General features: G+C 38.6%; 1 protein-coding gene across 2 annotated transcripts in view; it reads right to left on the reverse strand.

The window, feature by feature from the left end:
* Nucleotides 1-13,995, reverse strand: part of dgkb (diacylglycerol kinase, beta) — a 68,229-nt gene extending 54,234 nt beyond the window's left edge. Inside the window, exons 1-6 of one of the 2 annotated variants that reach the window (XM_058647866.1) lie at nt 13,608-13,995; nt 11,955-12,095; nt 6,679-6,755; nt 4,683-4,703; nt 4,039-4,186; nt 1,444-1,605 (exon numbers count right to left, since the gene is read on the reverse strand). In XM_058647866.1, the coding sequence (XP_058503849.1) occupies nt 1,444-1,605; nt 4,039-4,186; nt 4,683-4,703; nt 6,679-6,755; nt 11,955-12,024 (478 nt within the window). In that variant the 5' untranslated portion in view covers nt 12,025-12,095; nt 13,608-13,995. The remainder of the gene's footprint in view (nt 1-1,443; nt 1,606-4,038; nt 4,187-4,682; nt 4,704-6,678; nt 6,756-11,954; nt 12,096-13,607) is intronic. The other variant, XM_058647867.1, reaches the window with a different exon arrangement.
* Between the last annotated feature and the right edge of the window lie 9,562 nt (nt 13,996-23,557).

Below are 23,557 nucleotides of genomic sequence, written 5' to 3' on the forward strand. Positions count from 1 at the left end.
GTGGGTTTCACACAGAAGATGCTGAATTATTCAGTCACTTAATGAAGAGCAGCTCCACTCAATAATTCAGCAGCTGGATGAGAATTACAGCGACACAGAAGAAACCCGGCGCTCGTCCAATTAAACCAATGAAACCCTGTGAATAAATGATGTCATAAATGCCATTTAGAGACTTGGGAATGTGTGTCAATAAAGTGCAAACGCTGTCTGATATAAACACCTCTGACTTCTATTTACACGTTTTATTCTACCGATTGTGGTGTGTTCCATTTACATCAGAAGTCGGGAGTCGGAACTGGGAGTTGAAACGTGGACGTAAATGTATGTTGAGCAAGTCGATAACAACACTCTACGTGGTACTGACAGCGTGGCCAGGTCCACAGATAAATATTGAGTGTAAGACTGTTTTATAGTAAAATAAAATAAGGAAAATAAGACAGTAAAAGTCGTACAAGTGAATTTCCGAGGTTCCAAACTAGGATTTCCAACTCAGAAATATGCTTCTTTTTCCACGAAAAACATTCCTGTCGTATTTGTTTCACAGTTAATCAGTCACACACTTTTCATGGTTCGTACACCTTTTCCAAGGTCGAATTCAAGCCCTTTTCAAGCACTTTCAAAGGTAATTTTTAATGCTTTTCTAGCACCTTAGTGTTGTGGTAGATCAAGTTGTTTCTATCATATTAAAAGAGATGGAATTTTGCTATAAACAACCAAAAATAGAGTCGAATTACGACTGCAATATTATTCGCGATATCAGAGGGAATTTTTCTCATTTTCATTCGACAAAAACATATTTAAAATGATGACTGTGTGATATTTGTGCAGATCTGTGTATAGATCAGGACAATATTTAACCTAAAATGATATTTTGACACACATTTGGGCTTTTGCGCCTCTAGCGATATGAAAACTGCAGTAGGCTGAATAGATTTTTCATTACAATTTCAATTTATTCTTCAGCCTGAACTGGTACCTGGTGTTTTTTTTGTTTCCTGCTCTGATGAACTCAGCCGATACTAAAATGTGACGTCAACAGACTGAAGGTCACTGACTGGTCAGAGAGTGTCTTCACTGAAGAGTCACGAGTGTGACGTCCGACACAAGAATCTAAGTCAACAATGTCCGACTGTAGATCAAAGTTAAAAAGACTTAAAAATCCTGAAAACACGCGTTCATCTCCAACATTTAATATTTAACAGAGGCGTCTGGTGTATTTAGACGACTCCGCCCACGTTGAGGAGGAGCTATGAAGTCATAGAAAACAACGTGACTGATACCAAACCGATGAGATAGCAAAATCATCTTTAGTAACTTCTGTACAAGATCTTTGACTGGATGATTGAAAACACAGGAAGTGACTGGAACGTACCATTTGTGTACTTGCGTCATTCGCCGTACCACAAACAAAAGAACCACACGACAGCGGGGGTGGACACTCACACTCCAGCTTGTCCTCGGGACGTCCGCCCTCCAGCAGCGACAGGTAGCAGACGATGTCCTTCAGCTGCACCGTGTCCTGAGGCGTGGGCATCGCGGTGGGCGGCGCGGTGGGCGGCGCGGTCGTCTTCAGAGGCGTGGAGCTGCTTTTGATCAGCTTCAGTCCTGCGGGGGGAGAAACGCACGTGAAAGGTCACAACACCCGAGCCTCCCAAACCTCTAATGTTAGCAGGAGCGCCTGCTGCGTCAGGAGGACGTGTGATATTAACCACAGTGGAGTGGATTGCAGGTGTCCACTTCAACAAAAGGGCAGAGACACAGTCGATGTCCACTTTTAGCCTCATCAATGGCTTTTGTTTGTTTTTTCACCTCACAGTGGTTTTATATTTCATGCTGCTAACTCTTCTCTTTGTTCAGGTCGTCAGGTCTACAGACTATATACTGTATATACAAATGTATATAGCCTGCAGCCACCAGGGGGCGACTCCACTGGTTGCAAAAACAGCTCTATTTGAATGGAGGTAAATCATGTGTTTCAGCTCTTCTTCAATGGAACATTATGTCAATTCTGTAAATTATGTTTCCATTTCGAGAACAAACTAAACAATCAACCGCACTGGTGTGATTGACAGCTGGTATTGTCCAGTAGGAGCCTGGTGGCAGGTGACAGTTCTAAGTCACCATGTTATTACAATGACTGACAAAAAGGCTTAAATACATGTTTTTTAGATTCTGAAGCTTAAACAGGTGAACCCTTCTGTGTGCACTCACGATTGTCCGAAACATCGCAAAACGGACGGAAATATACAGCTTTTTTTTCTCATTGTGGCACATTAAAAATAAATCACCAGGACTGTATGCTGTGTACAGGGTTTTTTAAATCACTCACGTGAAATATTAATGTTTATTTCCATTCACAATATAATCACAATAAAAAAATTCCCCAAGATTAACTTATTGTAAGTGTTTTTTTTATCACGATAAGTGAAAATATTGTCCGATCACTACACATGGCATTTGTGTTGTGTTACCAATACAAAGGCAAGATCTACTCGTGTTTGGTGTGAACACACAGCACCAACAACCACCATTAGGTCTGGTGTGGTCATTCTCACTGAAAACATGGCTGCTTTTAACCATCTAAAAAAAACTACACCCACTTAAGCCAATTAAGTAATAGACACCCTTTTTTTGGGCTAGAAACTGAAGTTTGTGAACCACTCACTCATCGTACATTTAAACTTACTAACGGAGGTAGAAGTGGATCATGCATGCTGTGATGTAAAAAACCAGACTTTCTCTATGGGGTTTGGTATGGGAGAGGACACAGTTTACAAAATGACAGTTTAACAGCAAAAATGTCCTTAGATTAATTTAACAAATAAAAAAAAGTGTAAGGAATCTGGTTTTCCTGGAGTTGTTGCTCACAGCCATGTTTTCACCGAGAGTGTGTCTCCATGGCTGCTTCCTGGTGCCAGCAGGGGGCGTTCAGAGTGGAGTCAGCATCGTCTGTGCGCGTGTCAGAACCTCTTACAGCCGACCTTTACTATCCCTTTAACTGCTGTGTTCTGAATAAAAGTGGACAGAATAGGAGGCAACGACGTCCCTTTTGTCTCGTGTATGAAGTGTCATTTCAACAGCAATGAGTCATCGTCACAGGAGAAAGAGATATTAGAGTAAATGCTGAAAACAAACAAGGCAGCTGCCAACACAGTTGGCAGCCTCCGCACTACAATTTCCATCGTGCTCCATCAGGCGGGCGCTGGACTTGGCAGCTTCTTAGACGACTCAGGAAATTAGACTGTGTCAAGTCTGAGGCTATTTTGAAAAATCATTAGGAGAGTGTCACTGCTGTGCTGCACTTGAGCAACAAAAGGCTGCACTGGATTCAAACAGCATACGAGTAAAACCAAACCAGTGTTATTCCAGGGGTTTAAGTGATAGTTGATGTATTTTTTTTAAGATGTGCTGACTCTACTACTCTGAGACATTAGTGTACATTTGGTAATATTTATTGGTGAAGTTGCCAGGTTTTTACTTTTTCAGTTCCAAAATAAATGCAAAGCAACATATTATGTAGCCTTCAGTTAGCAACAGGTGGCTAGCGTAAAAACATGGTGGTCCAAAATGGACCAGTGTAGAGCTGACCCTGCTTAACATAAATATAAAAGGGCTCATTCTGAGATTAATGGGGAATAAACATTATTATTCTTCAATTTAAAACTTCATTGAGAAGTTTTAAATTTCAGCCAAATTTAAACTTTTCATTTGTCACGGAAATTTCACGGACGGACCTTTAAGTGAAAACATGGCTGCCAGTGATACAAGAAAAAAAACACTAAACAAAACCTCTCCCACACCAAAGTCCATAAAGAAAATCAGTGATTTTACAGCACACAGGAGTTAATCCATCACTAAAGTTCATGTGTCATTTTTGTCATTTCTGTGTTTTCAATCCTCAACTTAGATAACAGTGACGCAAAGTGACCATGCGACTTTGGTGTGGGAGAGTGAGCATTTTACAAACTTCCATTTTTACTAATTATGTCTGACAGTGAAATACAAGTGACAAACATATTCTGACGCAGGTGTACTTACCAGAGACTTTGGATTTGTCGGAACATGAGGGACTGGGTTTCAGACCCTTGTTGCTGAATGACATGAAGAGGTGTTGACAGAACTCTTTGGAGAGTTCGCTCTCCAGGAACGTCTGCATGAAAACCTGGAAGCCCTCAAAGTCGATCTCCTGAAAACCAAAAACACAGAAAGTTCAATTCCAGCTTTCTTGACTTTTCTTTCTCCAACTGAAAATGAAATATGAAAAAGACAATTACATAGACTTTTATTTATCCACGTTTCTCTCGTTAACATCACATTCACTCAAACGTGAGGCAGGAATAACTTCAGTGTATCAAAAGGACATGTACTGTCAAAGAAAATGACTATAAAAAAACAAGAAAACATCAAAATACAGTCTTCACTTGTGTAAATGGAATATAGAATGTTTACATTTTCCCAGAAATGACTCAAAAATTCAAGAGTTAAATAATCAAATTATTTAAAAAAGACATGTTTGGTTAAATTTACAGGCATTTAATTCTCTGTGCTTTGTTGTGAAATATGGTATTTGTAGCCTGCCACATTTGGAGAGTTTTGTTGTTATTGTATATGTGTGTTATACAAATATTCCATTTTGTTCCATGTGATCCATTTTACTGGAAAGAAGAAAAGACATTAGTTACCTGACTGAGGATTTCCTGCTTCTGTGACACGCAGCGTTTAAAGGAGGAAAGAAACATGTTCATGGAAACATCGTGTAATTATTTATTACGTATTACTGCCACGACAATATATATATATATATATATATATATATATATATATATATATATATATATATATATATATACACACATATATATGTATATATACATACATATATATATACACACACACATTAAAAAACAAACAAACAGTATCATATATGGTTTCATGTTTTTACAATATATTTTTCACTTAATTTTGACGAAAAACCTCAAAAAAAAGTAGAAAAGTTCTTAATATAACATGAAACACTGTGGAAATAATGTGCCAGTTTTTTTGTTTTTTAATACACGTGTTTTTGTCACAAAAATGGAGGATCATTAAACCTAAGGTGAGAACAATGATCCACACCTTGTTTATTCAGCTGTCTAATCTAAATACAGAAACTCGATCATTTTTATAATCATCACAAACCTGGATACAAACGTTCCTGCTGACTGAGGTGACATCCAATTATTCTGTGATGCTAAACTGGCAGTTTACACTTTATCCAGGTGTCAGTATTTTTCGTATGTGTGTGTGTGTGTGTGTGTGTGTGTGTGGAGTGGGGGGGTGCAAAGAGTGAGAAATGAAATCAGAACAGGAAAAAACACAGAGGAAATATGTGAACTGTCGTTCTGTGTTGAAAACTGACCTTTTATTTAATTAAATTAATCTGTAATGCTTTATAACAGGACGACATTAATTCACATCACTCATGCTAAAATAAACATGTACTAGCTGTTTATTACATTAAACATTTAAAAATGACATTTAGGTTTATTAAAGTAGCAATTCTTAGATTATTTAAGGGTTTATAGAGATACTAGTAATGTCAGTTAACAGTAATAACCTTTTATTGTTTGTGGGGGTATGAAATAAGCATTACTATAATGCTATAAAACTATAATTAAGCATTTATTACCCATTATTACCCTTTATTAATTCTCCTTGTGACCAATACATAAGTATGTTTATTAAGCAATAATTAACCTTGAATTATCTATTATTAGTGTTTATTCACAAAAAGGCTCTCAAGAAGCATTAATAAAAAGATAATAGTGGTTCAATAAATGCTTAATTACAGTTAAGTAAGATTTACATTTATGAAGTCACAGTTAAAGTGTCAGAAGGAGCATTAATAAAGTCGCGTAATACACATAATGTTTAAAATTAAAAACATAATGATTATGTAGTGTAATTATACATAAATAAAGTGTCACTTAATGGATGCTAATTTTCCAAAACCTTAACAAATGTTAATTAAAGAAAAACATTTATTTAACAGAAACTTTAAATAATATATTAATTGTTAATGTCATTAACCTAAACGGTTGATTAAAACATACAACAACTTTTAGTAAATGCTTATACAACAGCATTAACTAATATTAAATGATGTACTGTGTTACTAATTAATCAGACTTGATTTATGTGGGACTTTCCATGCAAAGAAAAAACACACACAGATGAAAACAAATCCACTCCTCAAGAACCTGAGCCGCACATAAAAACCAAAGAAACAGAGACAAAAATAAGGAAACGTCAAAAAAGTAAATTAATAACGCTAAATAATCTGTAACGTTATTTACAATAAAAACGGAAAACAAAAACATCAATAAAATTGTATTAAACAGTAAAATATTCAAATGCATTAAAATAAAGTGTCAAGTGAAGTAACAAAATCAAAGGTTGATGTAAACAGACAAATAAAAAGGCAGTTAAAATGATCTGAATGCTGTGAAGTTGGATTTTTGAAGAATTTGTGAAGAAATTATGAAAAATTAAAGATATTTATGACCAATTTTACTTTTTCTTTTTTCAAAGAAAAGCAGAAAAGCCTGAGAGATTTGAGGGTAAACAGCCACAGCTCCAGTACGTGTTATATATTTATATATATATATATATATATATCATAACGTAAACTGAACATACCTCTTCTGGATTGTATTTGGCCAAAACACCATCTCCATGGAACTCTTGCAGCACATCCTTCAGCTTCTTGGTGGAGTCTGAGCAAACACACGCACGACAACGTCACTGAATCAAAGAGGAACGTTTGTTCACGTCCAGTCACATAATAAACATTCATTTAAAAACAATGACACTCAGCTAAGAACGGCATGTTCGGACAGTGGAGGCGGCTCACGACAGAACATGACTTTCTACTCAAACACTTTCACAACAACTGAAAGACTTTAAACAAACAAACACAGAATCATTTACAGAGCGAGCTAAAGGGATTGACCGATTGATAGAGGGCTAGATAGATAGCAGGATAGTTAGCCAGATAGATAGATAGATAGTAGGATAGTTAGCCAGATAGACAGATAACTAGATAGATAGTAGGGAGGCTAGTTAACCAGATAGTAGGATAGTTAGCCAGATGAGATAGATAGATAGATAGATAGATAGATAGATAGATAGATAGATAGATAGTTAGCCAGATAAATAGATAACTAGATAGATAGTAGGTAGGCTAGTTAACCAGATAGTAGGATAGTTAGCCAGATAATCAGGTAGATAGCGAGATAGCTAGCGACATAGAGAGCTAGTTGTATAGAAAGCAAGATATATAAATAACTAGATCGATAGCAGGATAGTTAACCAGATAGATAACAAGGTAGTTGGCCATGTATTGATATGAATACTGCTGATTACCTGAAAACTTGACCATATTTATACCTAATTAAAAGGTTCATGTTTGGAATCATTGAAACTACTCGCTCTCCAAACAATCACCCTGTCATGTCGCAGTGCAGAACTCATCCATCCATTTGTCCTCCACTTTCATTTAATTCAAACTGGAAGTTTTGACATTGTTGTTCGTTTTGTTCTTAAATAGATTATATGTTTTTGTTTTTTTGCATAATGAGATTTTTCCTTAGTCTTCAGGGATTCAAGAGAGGAAATTAAACAGGAGGAAAAGAAGACGTGAAACAACATTATACATGAGACTCTTTCACCTTGAGTAGATTAGTTAGTTGTGAAAGTTGAGGTGAAACTCTGCTACAGCCGAACATCAGCATTCAGGTGGAGTCACATCTCAGACCACCTGAGGAGCATGAGCTGGTGTTTGCTGTGCACTAAACTCATCTTAACTCATCTGAAGCTCCAAACATGTGAGGGGAACCAGCAGGTGACAACAGAGTCAGGTGATAATAACCTCTTCTTGTTCTCTGAACACGTCAATTATACCAAAGAAATGTGCACTAAAGCCCGACTAATGAGAACACACGTGTTCATCTTGTTTCAGGAATAAAGCACTGTGTGTCTTCACACTCACTCATTCACTCACAGTGAAATAAGTCAAAGTGAATGGCTGTGATAATGACTGTGCACCGCAGAGCATTCATGAGCTCCACGGCTAAATCAATTTGTGGCGCCACAGACACCAGGTTCTCATGTTACTCAAGTTTATTAGTGTGGTTTTTTATCGCACGTGCTGGACGCTCGAGTAAATCCACCTCTGCTCATCACACTTTAAACTTTAAAAAGTCTTTGTGCTGCTAATTAGCTGCCGTGTTCCCCTGTCTTGCTTCTTGTTATATATGAATGAAAAGGAGCAGAAAGAAGACGAATCTTGTCATATATTCTGCCCCTACAACACAAGAGGTATAACAATAGAATACATTTAAAATAAAATAAGGCTGTCATAATATTCTACACAACATATTTTATCAACATAAATGAGAGAAAAACCTTACAATTGTTATTATATTCTGGATTGTATATGTGTGTTATATATATATATATATATATATATATATATATATATATATATATATATATACACATATACATATATACATATACATATATATATACGTATATATGCATACACACACACACATATACATATATATATATATATATATATATACATATAGTATACACATACACACACATACGTGGATATTGCTCTGCTCTAACGTGCATGAGCTTTTCTCTCTGGACACATTTCATCAGCAGCATGTAGAAAAACAAACCCCTCACACTGGACTGAGCACGTGTGTGTCATCATTATTGAGCGTTTATTAGTGATTCCCCGTCTACACGCGTCCCTTACAGAGCGGAGTGATTATGTATCCACTGATTGTCTGTCACACTCGGCAGCCTCTGCTGAATTATCATTTTTTTCTCAGTCTGGGCTAATGATTTATTTACCCCGCTGTGTGTCGCAGTGTAATCATAGTCTCGTCCCATGTTTCTACATTTGTCTTAGAACCTTTAAATGTGAAAATGTGTCTCTGAGAAAGAGAGAGGAGCAGGCAGCAAACTGGCTGCTGCTTTGTGCACAAAAGCAATTATATCACATAAAGAGAAACTAATTGTTGTGAGTCAGATCTCGGGTGCGTGACTGGGCACACAGCTATTAAAATGTTATGAAAGAGTGCGCCGTGGCTCACTTTAATCAGGGAGAAGGTGAGACGACGTGATGCGGCTCATTGTTCTCGCTCAGAGAACGCCGATATTTTATAACCTGTAGCTGCAGCGTCGACAAAGAGCTCGCTGAAACATGATTATCCACATCTGTCCAACACACACACACACACACACACACACACACACACACCAAGCATTCTTAGTGAGGACACTCATAGATGTAACACAGTCCCAGGCTGGTTTACCGTATCCTTAACCATCACAACAAAGTGCCTAACTGTTAACCAAACCTTCACATAAACCCAATTCTAGGGCTGCAACTAACACTTATTTTCATAATTGATTCTTTTAATGAATCAAGGACTTTTTTGGTCCAGAAAATGTTAAAACAATGATGTGTTCAAATGTCTTGTTTTGTGTTGGCTTTAAAATGTATGATCAAATAGAGGTGGATCAAAATATCAATTTGGTGCAATACGGTAATCGACACACCAGTAATGTAATTAAACCAAAATATTGATATTTTAATTAACAAATGAAGGCTAACCCTAACCCTCTAAAGTTTCACTCGCCGGGCGTCACTACTTCATGTCTCCTCACGGTGGCGCTGCTAACATAAATGAGGGGGAAACTTGGGGTGGAAGGGACCTGGCTGAAGACCAGGGGAGTTTAAAGAAGAGGGATAACAGTGGAGAAAGCTACGTTAACAGATGCTCCATCCATGTTCAATACAGAGACTTTATGACCTTTGACCTTTTATTCTCTGTGTTGTGAATAAATAGAGAAAATCCTGCAATTTTAACTTTTCACGTTTTGTTTTCTTCAGTTCAGACAGATATCGTGAAGTATCCCTGTGTGATTGTCTTCCAATATGTTGATAATCACAGAATCGCTTATCCCGATATATTTGTTATCCATGTATCGCAACAAGAAAGCCCCCCCCCCAAAAAAAATCTACTAATATCGACTTTTTGAAAGTAGTAGAAACACAGGTTTTCATCCTATGAACACTTCTTCACGGCGACTGATTTCTACTCCATCATCACAGCTTGTGTGTGTGTGTGTGTGTGTGTGTGTGTGTGTGTGTGTGTGTGTGTGTGTGTGTGTGGGAGGTGTGATTGGCCCTGCCAGTTGGTGGCGTCATATTTTCCATCCCCTGGTACAATTTCCCACAGATGAAATGTGTCAACATGTCGGAGTGTAACATAAACTCCAGGCTCCGGCTCAGACTCAGGCTCAGTGAGCGCTGAGCGCGGGAGCCGTTAGTTTAAGAAGAGCATGAATCATTCAGAGCTGAAACAGCAGCAGCAGCAGCGGCGGCGGCGGCAGCAGCAGCAGCAGCAGCAGAGCCACCGCTGCCAAGATTGAATGCTCCGGCAGCTCCGGCTTCCTACATCAGCACCGGCAATTACAACATCAAATATTCATCACTACAACCGAGGGATGCTTGAGATTAACCGTGGTGAAGTGAGCTGCAGTTTAGAGCAGTTCGTGTTTATGTGTGGGAACCAAACATTTGTCTCTGCATGTGTGAGGAGGAGGAAGAAGAGGAGGAGGAGGAGGAGGATAGTGAAGCTTTTAAGAACACAAGTCTTACAACAGCTCAGAGCAGTGAAATGAAAATACACCTCGAGTCGTAACAGTCAAAGGTTTAAAGGAAATGTCACAGAGAATGATGAGGATTTACTTGGATAAAACGATGATTTGGGCAGCCTGTGGCCAAGAGGAAAGGCTTGTAACTGGAAGGTAGCTGGTTCAATTCTGGGACGGGCCAAGGGCTGGGGTGCCCCCCTTGCCCCTACAAGGCACCCAATGCCCCATTGTTCCCCAGGTGCAGATAAGTGTTCACTACTGGTGTGTAATAAGGACAAATTTAATATCACTTATTCTAATTTCAGAGTAAACTGATTGTGGATTGGCTCGGCAGAAACAGCTAAAATTCACCAAAAAAGGGAAAAATGGACGATAATCCTGTGTCGTAGCTGCTCAGGCTGAAATAAAACATTTAAAACTGGCTGTGACTTCATGATGAAGACTCGTGGAGTCACAGCTGCTGCTGCCAATTCATAAATTACACTACATTAAAGTGATAGGCTGTTTGATTTAATCCATGGTTCCCCCCATCTTAAAAACTATCTACGAATGATTGAATTGCACAAAATGTCCGGTTGAGGGTTAAAGTGCAACAAATTACAATCCTCGAAACAAGACAGCAGACCCCGCCATTCTAAACAAAGGCAAAAATATACTTCAAACAATGCCTCAACTAACAAGGACCAACGGGGAGAATCAGCGGTGGAAGTTAAGGGAAAATCTTCATAAAAACTACAAATGAATCAATGAATTCCATTTAACAGCTACCACAAAGACTCATATCATAAAATCTGCACCTTCTTATGTCAACAATATCTTAACAACACATCTGCCACTTATTTATCTGAAAAACACAAGTTCATCAACCTGCAACCAAAGAGAAAAGTACTGACTGTCCACTGCTGCCTCGTGTGGTCACCTGGTGTCACTGAGGTAAATCCTGTGCTGCTGTGATGTAAAATCTATGATTTTCTCTATGAATCTCGTAAAAACAGACCCAAAAAAAAAATCTTGTAAAAAGACCTGATTTTTTTTTTTTTTAACACGAAAAGTTCTGTTTAATTTTCTGTTCTATCCGTCTAATTTAATGGAATAAATCACAGGTCGTAGTTTTAAAGTTTACCACCATTTGCAGCTCTTGTGATTGTGATATCAGTGAGTTATTTGGGAAAAACACAGCTGTCTCCACAGCGCCACCATTCTCACACACAGAGAGTTACACTGGTACTCACACTGAGTGTATTCCTGCAGCAAGGAAAACTCAGCCGGGGTCAGAGTGACCCATTTGTCCTGGCAGCTCATTATGTTCAGGCCTCGTCTCTTTGTCTGTGGAGCATTTCCCCGGGCGGGGACTTGCAGTCGGGCGTCACGCGCTGTGGAGAACAGTGACACACACACATCGGATCAGATCACCTGTCACATCGACATCGACACACAAACACACACTTAAAGACAATTGTAACAATGGTAATTGATTTCACCTTCCTTCAGTGTTTGGTCTAATTTACAACTTCCCTGAAAGAGTTCACAAAAATCCCCTCATTTGAAGTTAACTCCGCCCACTCCCTGATGAAATAACATTACCTAGTTACACATATACAATGGTTTATGCTTTAATTGTGTTTTTTTACAAGTTGCAACGGAAGTGATGTCACCCGTAAGAAGTCCCATTTTAAGCCTCGAGGCTCACAATTTGGCTCACATTTTGGCCGCTGCTGTCACGACTCAATCTGTGACCATTTTATTTCTAAATAAATGAATTTTCATATTATGTTTTTAGTAGTTATTCTTAGAAAATAAACACATTGATGTGATCTTTTATGTTATGTTATGTGCACCTATACTGTGCAGGTAAAAAAACAAACGAGACGCATGAACCAGCCAACCTGACTTTGTTGTCGGCCTTCAGAATAAGAGCCGCCGCCGTGCTTCCAGTATAAATAAAACCTGACCATGAATCTTGGTGCAGTTATGGGTACAAAATAAAGTACTCTATTTTATCAATATGTATAATTTTTATTATTCTCATAACACAATCGATAGATTAACTGAATATGAAAGACACTTTAAACCCTAGAAGCTGATTTTCTTACCTACCGTCAACTCAGCACCTCTTACAAATCACCACTTTCTTTTTACCCTGGCCTTCAAAATAAGTTTTAACTCCGCCCAACCATGTAATGCCATGAAACGGGCTGAGAATTGAGAAGAGGAGGAGGGAAACCGGACACCGAGTTATAGCTGTGTGCGTGTGAGGTTTTCAGTGGGACGAGCCTCTCAAATGCTGGTTTATAAAATGTGGGAGGAGTCTGGGACTAACGAGGCACCACGCTGATCGGTCAAGAGCTTGAAGCCTGTGGCTAAATCTGAATGCAGTAGCTGGTGTTTGGCCACAGAGGGCAGTAGACGTAACATGTATCATTTTTGTTGGAAATCTGCACATGAAAATGAAGTGGGTTTTAGGGCGATGATGTTAAGCATGAGCGGTGACCATGCAGTGGTGCTGCGTTCACACACTGGGCGCGTGGGAATCAACCTCCCTCGCATCAACTTTGATCTGCCCCTTGAGCTGAAACTGGAACACACAATAAATAAATAAATAAACAAACACGGAGCTGACAGAGAGAATGTCTTCATTGATGTTTCCCCCTCCTCTAATTCCAACACTATCATGAAGCAGCGACGTGTGCAGCTGAGCCCTGTAATCATCATCATCATCATCATCATCATCCTCTGCTCTCTGTGTGTTGCATCTTCACAGATATAAGAATCCAGCTGCAGCTGTGCTTCCTCATCACTGTCACTGCAGTGATGCAGCTACAGGGATGAGGATTCACACACACACACACACACACTGCGACACACAACATCAACATGCAGCTCACCTGCTGCAGCGCTGGACTGAGGCTGAGGGACAAGGAGGTTAGATGTTCTCAGATGAAGCTGCTGGATGTCATTCCCTCCCTCACCGTGCGTCCTCCTCCTCCTCCTCCTCCTCTTCCTCTGCGCGTTTTCTGTCGTCTCTCAGCTGCAGAGCAAAAGTGTGAGAGTGTGTTTTAATGTGTGTGTGTGAGAGAGAGAAGAGAGAGAAGAGAGGAGCCACTCGCTCTTCTACAGCTGCATGTGAGAGTGTGTGGTGTTTGTTTTTCCTCCAGTGGAGTCAGGTCTCAGCATCACTGACACACAGACAGAGAGAGAACAATTACCCAACACTGCTGCCTGCAATAATCCGCTCCCATACTACCGTTCACTCACTCGCTCGCTCGCTCACGTCACATCCCTCCATCCCCTCCTCCCTCCCCCCCTCTCTCTCTCCCTCCCTCTCCCTCTCTATGACCCACAGTAACGTTGTGTATTCATGGACACACACGTTTGTCTGGAGGTTTATAGGTTATAGGTTGTTACTCTGAAAGAGTAACAACAACAAAGGCTTTCCTGCAAGCGTTTCCAACGGAAATGGAACACACCTTGATCCTTTAGTGAGAGATAATAACAAGGAATGGCAATTCAAAAGATGACAATCAGGCTTGAAGGAGTCGGGCTTAAACGAGTCGGGCTAAAAAGAGTCGGAAAGAGTGAGGCTTTAAAAAAGTCAGGCTTTCAAAAAGCTGGGCTTTAAAAGAGGTGGAAAGAGTCAGGCTTGAAAAGATTCTGGCTAAAAAGAGTCAGAAAGAGTCAGGCTTAAAAAGAGTCAGGCTAAAAAGAGTTGGGCTTTAAAAGATTCTGGCTAAAAAGAGTCAGACAGAGTCAGGCTAAAGAGAGTCGGGCTTTAAAAGAGTCTGTCTTAAAAGAGTCAGAAAGAGTTGAGCTAATGGCAGCCCCACACACACTAAGTATAATTGGTCAGATTTCAGTCCCGATCTGATCCTTCCGACAATCGTGGGTGTCTGATTTGAACAGATTATCTAGCCAGATTATCCTGTAGTGTGAGGGATTAACAGACGCCATTTTAACATATTTGGATGCATCAGAGTCTTCCCCATTTTCAAATCTCAAACATTAAAACATGTTTGATATTTACGACTTGAACAGTGATTGGGGGCGTGACCAGAACCCCACAATAACCAATGAGAGCGAGCTGACCAGGAAACTGAGATGTTTACGAACTTTTGATAGAAACGTAAACTTGTAGATTTGATTTGAGAAGTTGATTCCTTCTCAGTACAAAACATCGCACACACAACAGCTGTTCACTGACGACGTCGACAACAGTCCACCTCTTGAAGTCACGTTAAATCACACGGTGTGTGGTCCTGAGTCTGGACCGGATCGTCTAGTCTGTGCTTTCTCAGGATGAAAACATGGGTTACAAAGCGTCATTTTCACAATTTGTGTCGCAGTTTAAATAAAAAATACTGCTCTCCGTCTCACTCTTTCTCCATCAGTGGTAGTGCAGCTTCACAGCAGGAGTCTGCTCTTCTTCTCTACTTCATCTTCCTCATCTGCAGGAGAATAAAGTGTCAGATTGGAGGTGGATGGATGACGATGATGCAGGGAGACAGAAGATGGAGAAGGGTGTATTTTATATATATATATATTTATATATATATATATTGTTAACCAATGTGATATGACATGAAGACGACATGAGGATTAAAGTCATCCAATAAAAACTCATATTATGTGGTGAATAATTTAGAATAATTATCCAATTTGTAATTGTTCTAATTTTCATGGAAATAACATTTTAAATGATTACTGTGTGATATTTGTACAGCTATGTAGATACTTACAATATGATGTGATATATATATATATATATATATATACACACATACACATACATACATACATACACACACACACATATATATATATATAAGTCAGGACCATATTTACAATAAAATGGTAGTTTGACACACATTTTGCTTTGGGCAGTTACTGTGACAATCTGTATTAAAAAAGATTAAAAAACAAATGATTTCTCAATGGGTAAAAACATATTTCTTTGCCGATGACACCTACTCTGTGGTGCAGCTACTTTCACAAGGTGTCGTCAGCCAGCATCAAGTTTGTGGACTTCATGTGGCGTTAGCAGAAAGGATGACATTTACGAGGTTTCTTGAATGCATCTTGAAGTTCTCCTCTAAGTTCAACATGATGTGAACCCTACATTACTTCCACTAGCTCTCATGCAACAATAACGTTGAATATTCAAAGAAAGAAAATGTCCATCCCTGTAGTGAAAGTGAAATTCAAATTCATGCAAAAATACTGTAATTGTGCCATATTATTGTCTGAGTGCCGAGTTTAGGCACTATTTTAACCACTTAACAATAGAGTCATCTGACAACAGATTTCTATGATATCTTAGGAATATGTTCACTGCTTCATCTCTTCCACACCAAACTCCATAGACAAAATCAGCGTTTTTAGCTCACAGTGGACACAGGAGCTACTGTTCTACTGCTGCCTGTGTCATTGTGGTAAATTTAAACAAGGATTTCAAATGCTGAAGTCACTAAATAATATTTCTGAAGTTACTGATGGGGCAGCAGTGGATCAACACTGCTGCCAGTCCGCTCAATATAAATCTGGTTAAATCCTCAAATTATTGGAGAAGAGAACATGTGATGAAGCATTTTGACCTTTTGTTTTTTAAAGTAATAGAATGTCACTTTTTTGCACGTCAAAAAGAACACAGTCACATCCCAGAGGACAAAATAACCTTTTTCTTTCAGTGAATTTAGTTTATAAATAAACGTGAGCACAGCTGCTTCAGGCCAAACATGTTCATGCATCATTAATATTCCGAGCAGCACCATTGACATTTTGAGCGTTTAGCCGACAGTCTGGTCCAGAGACACACGCACACGATGAGTGGACGCGTCGGAAATGAACTGCGATTCTTAGGTGACTTCATTGGAAGCAATCGATGGCAACAAAGCCACGGGTTAGAGCCGCGTCAATAACAAATCACAAGTAAGAAAAACTCATCATAGGCACTTCTACAAAAGAAAAAGGATGAGGAGGAAAAATCTGCTTATTTTTAAAGGGACTCAAGATATAAGCTATAAACTCTTAATAAGCCTTGTTTTAAAAAATGCAACACACAAAAAGTGTGTAACTGGTGAAGTAGCATATTTTTGCTGCTCTAAGTTTAGTTTAGTTTGTCCACAGTGAGCTACTGTAAAAACATGGCCGCCCTGCTCTTGCTCTTTTATTGAAAAGTCTCAAAAGCAAATTCTCAATATTCCTAAAAACTAGGTCGTCTTCTCTAACTTTTTTCATGCAGCTTCCAGTCTTATATTATTGTATTAACTGTAGTGAAACTGGAAGTGGAGAAGATCGAGGCTCCACTCCAGTTTGAACTCCTGTGTGTTAAATAAATGTCTTTGCTTTGAGGAACAAGCAGCTTAACTGCTCAGCAGGAGGCGTAAAGGTGACTCTATATTAGTTTCTATCCCACTGTTCTGTCTTTCAGGCGAGGCTGTAGGAGGAAGAAGGAGCTACAAGGACTCTGCTTCCTGGAATAAAACCTTTACATCACCTCCCACCTGCAGGAACCGCGGTTTGGTCCAACACCACCACAATTGCCAGCAACGATTGACTGAACCATGACCCAGATATGGGTGTGTGTGTGTGTGTGTTTGCTGACTAGAGTGCCAATACCATTTGTTGTTTTAGTGCTGCCTCGAGGCCGTCTGTGTAGGTCATGTGGGTGTTTACATTTGTGTCAAAGAGGTGGAAGCTGCCCAAGTATCGACATGTCTGTCACATGTGACCACCAGGGGGCGTCTACAGAGACGAGCAGCCAACACCACCTTTGTCATGAGGTCCACTACAAAATATACACATCAGTAAATAAGTGACTGGGCTGTTTCAGGGGAGAAAGAACGTCATTGCTCGCGGTTGGTTATTGAGTTTATTTTGATTTCGTCCTCCTTCAGTGTTCTTCAAAGATTCCAAACCGATCCAAAACTTCATTCATCTTCTGCTGCTTTATCCTCCACATCAGGGTCGCAGGGGGCGCTGTACTGTATCAGAAATGATCTAGGAGTTACAGTAATAAGAAGTAAGCACGTCGGCGACGGCACGATTGGTAATAGAAGGGTTAAGCTGTGTGTCCACCACGTGGAGCAGCTCGGTTTGGTACAGAATTTTTTGGGCATTTCCATTTTGGAATAGGACGAAAATAACCAGGCCCAACTGTTCCATTGTTTGGCACCCTTTCCTTGGGGTACGAGGGGTAAAATGGTACGGTCAGGGTGGAGCTAGACTGACTCCACCCACGACAGTCCACTGATTGGGCGACAGAAAAACACAACTCTCTTTCAACCGGTGTTTCTTCAAACGCTCGCGGTCTATTCTCGTCCAAAGCTCGACGTCTTAAGACGATCAGCTGGATGTCCTGGACAGTTCTGCAGTTGATTAACGGACAGACGTCCAGTCCAGTTCCAGCATTACCATAGCAGAGAACTGGAGACTGCATTAAGAACGTCCACTGACTGTGACAGTGGTCCACAGTGTTCACACACACTTCATCAGCCCCCCACCACCACTGCCCTGCACTTTGTCTGTGTGCTATAAATAGCCAGTGAGTGTGGAGTTGACTGCAGGACACTGTGTGGATCATAAAGGTGGACGTTATGTAAGATGGTGCATCGACACACACACACACACACTCTGCTGGATGTAAGTAACACACACACACACACACACACACACACACACACAGCAGCAGCATCGTCCTGGTCCTCGTCCTCCTCACAGTGACTTCACATCCCCTTGAGCAGAAGGAGTGAAGAGAGACTGACATTTATATAGCGACACTTGACATTAGCCTGGAGACGCCGGCCATTTTCAGCAGATCTCAGTGTCATAGAGGAGCACTGATCATTATACACAAGTGTACAATACATGTGAAATATGTTCATTAAAGAGCACACATCAGGTCTTTATCAACCAGAAATGAAGTAACACAAGCACAGATTCTATTATTGTGCGGCAAAAAACGATTATGAATTAAACTAAATAAAAAGGGATGGTTCACATGCAACGTCCAAAAATACATTGAAAATATTAACACGTTCAGGAAAGAAAAAGGTAAATCAATCGTATTTACACTTTTTCTGCATAGTTTCTGAAATCATTTTGCAGTTTCATTTTAATCTAATTCCTTTCATTTTTGCCAAAAAATAAATAAAAATTGCAACAAATCTGCTTCTTTTTTTTTGCTTGTTTTTAAAACCAAGACTACAATTACAATCTAACCTAATGTCACCCCATCATCAATCACTATGTTGTATATGGACTTAAAGGGATATTTTCATTTTGTTTTTTTTTTTAATAGTGGTTGCATGAAATATAAACACATGCTCCTAAAATATAAGGCACAGACATTGATTTGATCTGACTGGAAATTCAACTTTGTGGCTCTTTGGAAACGATTCAATTCTCCCACACCAAACCCCATAGAGAACATCAGTGATTTTAACACTGCTGCCTCCATCACTAAGTTCAAATGTCTTATTTTCTGAATTCTTTGTTCAGATTGACCTCAGTGACACAAACTGACCACACGAGGCTGCAGAGGACCAGCAGCTCCTGGACTAATGGACTAATCCAGTACTTGTTTGGGCCATAAAATTTCAGGAAACGTCACTCAGTGTTTCACAAACGTCTGGATTTTGACCACAAACCAAATTTATTCAGTTTTAAGGATTTTATTTGATAATATGGAGCAAAGAAAACAGAAATGATTCTTTTCATTTAAGAAGCGGTAAAGTAAATGAAAATGAATAGTTTCAGCTCTAGATTCAAATTTTTTGTCAGTTACACAATTTCTGTGCTGAGATTTACACTCGGTTCGATAAATAAAAGGTAAAATCTCCGTCACACTTTAAATTAAATTCTTAATTCTGCTCCAAGTGACAGAATTAAAAATGGCTTCCTGTCCGTAGCGGCGGCGGTGGCAGAGGCTCATGGGTAATATTATAAGGTTTTTATATCTGCTGTGACAAAGTGATGATTTCTCGGGGGTGAAGTCGACTTAATGAGTGAATGTGATTGAGGAGGGATTTGAACATCACGACTCTTCACCATGCCTGGAGTCACTTTTATTATATTATTGTGTCAAACTTAATTTCCCTGGTTGTATATTTAAAAAAACAAATATAGATCATTTAGTGATCACATGCTCTTTTTTTCTGTTGTCATGACAACTGCACTGGTACTTATTTACTTTTTACACGATCAGAACAAATGACATTTATATTATTTCTCTGGGTTTTTCTTCACTTATTGAACTATTGTTGTACATTTATTAACATTTCTATTCCATGCATTTGCATTTATTTATTTCTTCTCTATTTATATTTATTCAGTGTTTAAATGCATTTACATCTGTACAACGATCATTCATTTATCTCTACGTGTATTTGTATCTCCACGTCTAAATTTATATACACAGCGAATATTATTATTTCTGTATATTTATATCTGTATTTATTAAGTTATTTCAGCATTTCTGTATTTCTAATTTGTATTTATTCATTTATATTCATTCAGTGTCTAAATGCATTCATGTCTGTATTTAGAGTTGAATTTCAACATGAATTACTTTCTCCATTTTTCATGTGTCTGTATGTTTACATTTGTATTTCAACATTAATGTTAAAATTTGGTTATTTTATATCTGAACATCTATTTATTTATTTGTTTATATTTATTCTCTTTTTCCACTTGAACAAGCCTTTATGTCGACATTTATCAAATTTATTTCAACATTCAGGACCTGATACAACAGTCACACAGTTTAAAGTAAAATCAGGCAGAGGAGACACGAGGTTACTCAGATATTATTAAACATCCTAATGGAATTTGTCACTTCAATTTTCACTAAAACTCACCCTTTAACCAAAAAAACTGATGTTTTACAGGCGACAGATCATTAATTCTCAGCTTGTTATGAAACCACCGCTCCTTTTATACATCATCCACGACCTCATCTAGCGACATTTCACCACTCACTCTCACCACTTCATAGTAAGGCGACACGGTGTAAAAGGTTAAAGGGCAAATCTGTCCATGCTGCAATCGAAACACTCACTTCTTAAACCAACAGGTCATTAAAGAGCAGAGACCATCTTTGACTTTGTCAGGATAATATTCATTTATCCCCCCCCCCCCCATCAATAACAGGTCAACATTTACATCTTCGTGTCAGAATAAATGAACTCGTCGATACGTTTCAGCTGGGATTATTTGGTTTAGGAAAAGGACCACATGGTTTTCTAAAGTTGTACCTTGCATTTTGTGCATTTAACCACATTTCTTCTGATTTAAAATATGTGCCATCTATGGCTGTGTAATCTATGAAATAATAAATTATGACAAATTTAACATAGAATAACACAAACACACACCCACAGATTACAGCGCAGCACTTCATGAGCACAAAGTTACAATGTTCATTTGGTACGATTGGCAAATAAAGTGATTTTAATGAACACTTACCAGCATCTGGGCCAATGGATAACGGGGGGTGTCCCAACACAGAGGTCAAAGGTCTTATGGAAATGGTCAACGTTGCCATGGTTGAACACAAAGGTGTGGCAGCGACGTACACAAACGAAGACAGGAAGTAGCTGCAGGGAAACAGGAAACAGCCACGTTTGACAAGCTTGTCCAATAATTTATCCCAAAAACTGAATAATGGAGAATGAAACTGAGTTGAATTGAACTTCAAATGGATTAAACTGTCCAGAAAACTTGTGTAGATCAAACAGTTTAACACAGACACTTATTACATGCATTTTATTATTTCATGAGTTAAAACTTGGGCTTTCAGTTGATTTTCTCGATTAATCGAGTAATTGTTTGGTCAATAGAATGCCAGAAAATGTTGATCAGTGTTTCACAAACCTGAGAATACTGATGTTCTCAAATGTCTTGTTTTGTTCACAAACAGAAATCACAGAAACTGGTTTTAATTCTTATAAAAAATAATAATAATTTAAAAAAATGCGTTTATCAACTAATTTAGTAATCAATTAATAATTAATTGATCAAATAATTGTTTCTAGCCCTTGTTAAAACGTTAAAATAAACTCTGTTCTCTACATGAAGACAGAGTGAGAGACATTGAACACATCAGTTAAACTGCTTCATTTAAAATAATAACCACATGTTAATATGTGTAATAAGAATGTTAATATGGATTACGTGATATTTTTATGTAAAATAAATCCCAACATTCAAACTGTGACTGCTGTAGAAAAATGTAGATGATTTACCAACTTTAATCTCACTGAAACTCTCAAACTGAACGTTTGCGTGAAAGTAAAAGACAGTCACCAAAAATCCAACATTTACAGGCTCTTTTCAAATGGTTCAGCATCTCAAAACTACTCAGAGTGAAACATCACCAAACAATAGACAATAGATGATCTCTGATAACTTTTTCTTCTACGTTCCCGTTTTTAAAAACAGTGGAACCATCGTCACACTCGCCTGTTAGCCTGCTAGCCTGTTAGCCTGCTAGCCTATTAGCCTGTTAGCAGTGAGGAACTCACCTGTTGCTTCACTGACGTTAATTGGAGTCAGGTTTCATCAGGGGTGGAGTAGCTCAGTGGTTAAGACCGGTACCCTGTGTGCGAAAGACATCATGGTCGCAATGGTCGCAAGTTCGACTCCACTCCTGGCTGATTGTACTCAATTACAATAATCTAACGTAATCACAACTGCCGCCGTTTGGCTTGATTGACAGCTACTTAAACCTTACAAAATGGCGGCGGTTGGTTGGTTCCCATTGGTTTAGGGCGGGGCGGGATTTGGACCCGGAAGTCGAATGTATTTATTAAATTGGTATAACGTAAAAAAGCAAAAATAATACGTGAATTAACAACAACAATAATAATATGAGCAGAATCATGAAAAACATTTCTGTAACTACTGTTTGCAATATTTTATAACATTATTTATGACTAAATTCATGTTTCACATATATATTCACACATGTATATTCAGTTTGTATCCTAAAAAAGGTACAAACAGAGGGTTTCCACCCATTGACATTAAATTCACAATAATATTGTGAATCGCAATTATTTTTGTCACAAAACTTCTTATGATCAGATCATAATAATGTTTTTAAACCACAGGAGGGCACTACGTTGCTACATTTGCTCCTTCAGAATTAAAATAACACTCTGGAATTTAAAAAGAAAAAAATTAATACAATATTAGCAACATATTAGCAACTATATAATATTAGCAACGATGTAATATGTAAAGTTTAACATGAAATATAAACTTTGGATAAAAGCGTCTGCTAAATGACATGTAATGTAATAAACAAAGCTATTTTGCCTGTTTCTTTTATAATTGTGTTTTAATAACTAGTTTCTGTTCTGTTTTAACTCCAATGTTTTATGGTAATATTTGAATCTTTGTATTTCTGCCTCTGTGAATGGTGTTATACAGTGATGTATAAACGTGGCCTAATAAATAGAATGAAAAGAAAGAGTCTTCCCGCGTCTGTTGACAAGATGTTTTAATCCTAGCGTAAACGTGTAAAAATGTTCAGTAAATCCAAAGCAGCTTGATGATGTGTCTCTGTTACTCTCGGCAGATGTGATCGACATTATGTTCCATTAACTCGTCTAATATCAGCATCTGCTGTTTCACTGGAGCACACACACACACACACACACACACACACACACACACCATCTGTGGATCTGTTAACATGACGTATCATTAGCATCCACACCTGCGTCTGCTCCTCTGCACACGTCACCGTGTGTGATAGTGTGTGTGTGTGTGTGTGTGTGAGAGATATTTTCATAATTAAAAGCACACACACACCCACACACACACACACGGCGTCACA

This window comes from Solea solea, chromosome 13 (genome assembly GCF_958295425.1).
Source record: "Solea solea chromosome 13, fSolSol10.1, whole genome shotgun sequence".
In the NCBI taxonomy this organism is placed as follows: Eukaryota; Metazoa; Chordata; class Actinopteri; order Pleuronectiformes; family Soleidae; genus Solea; species Solea solea.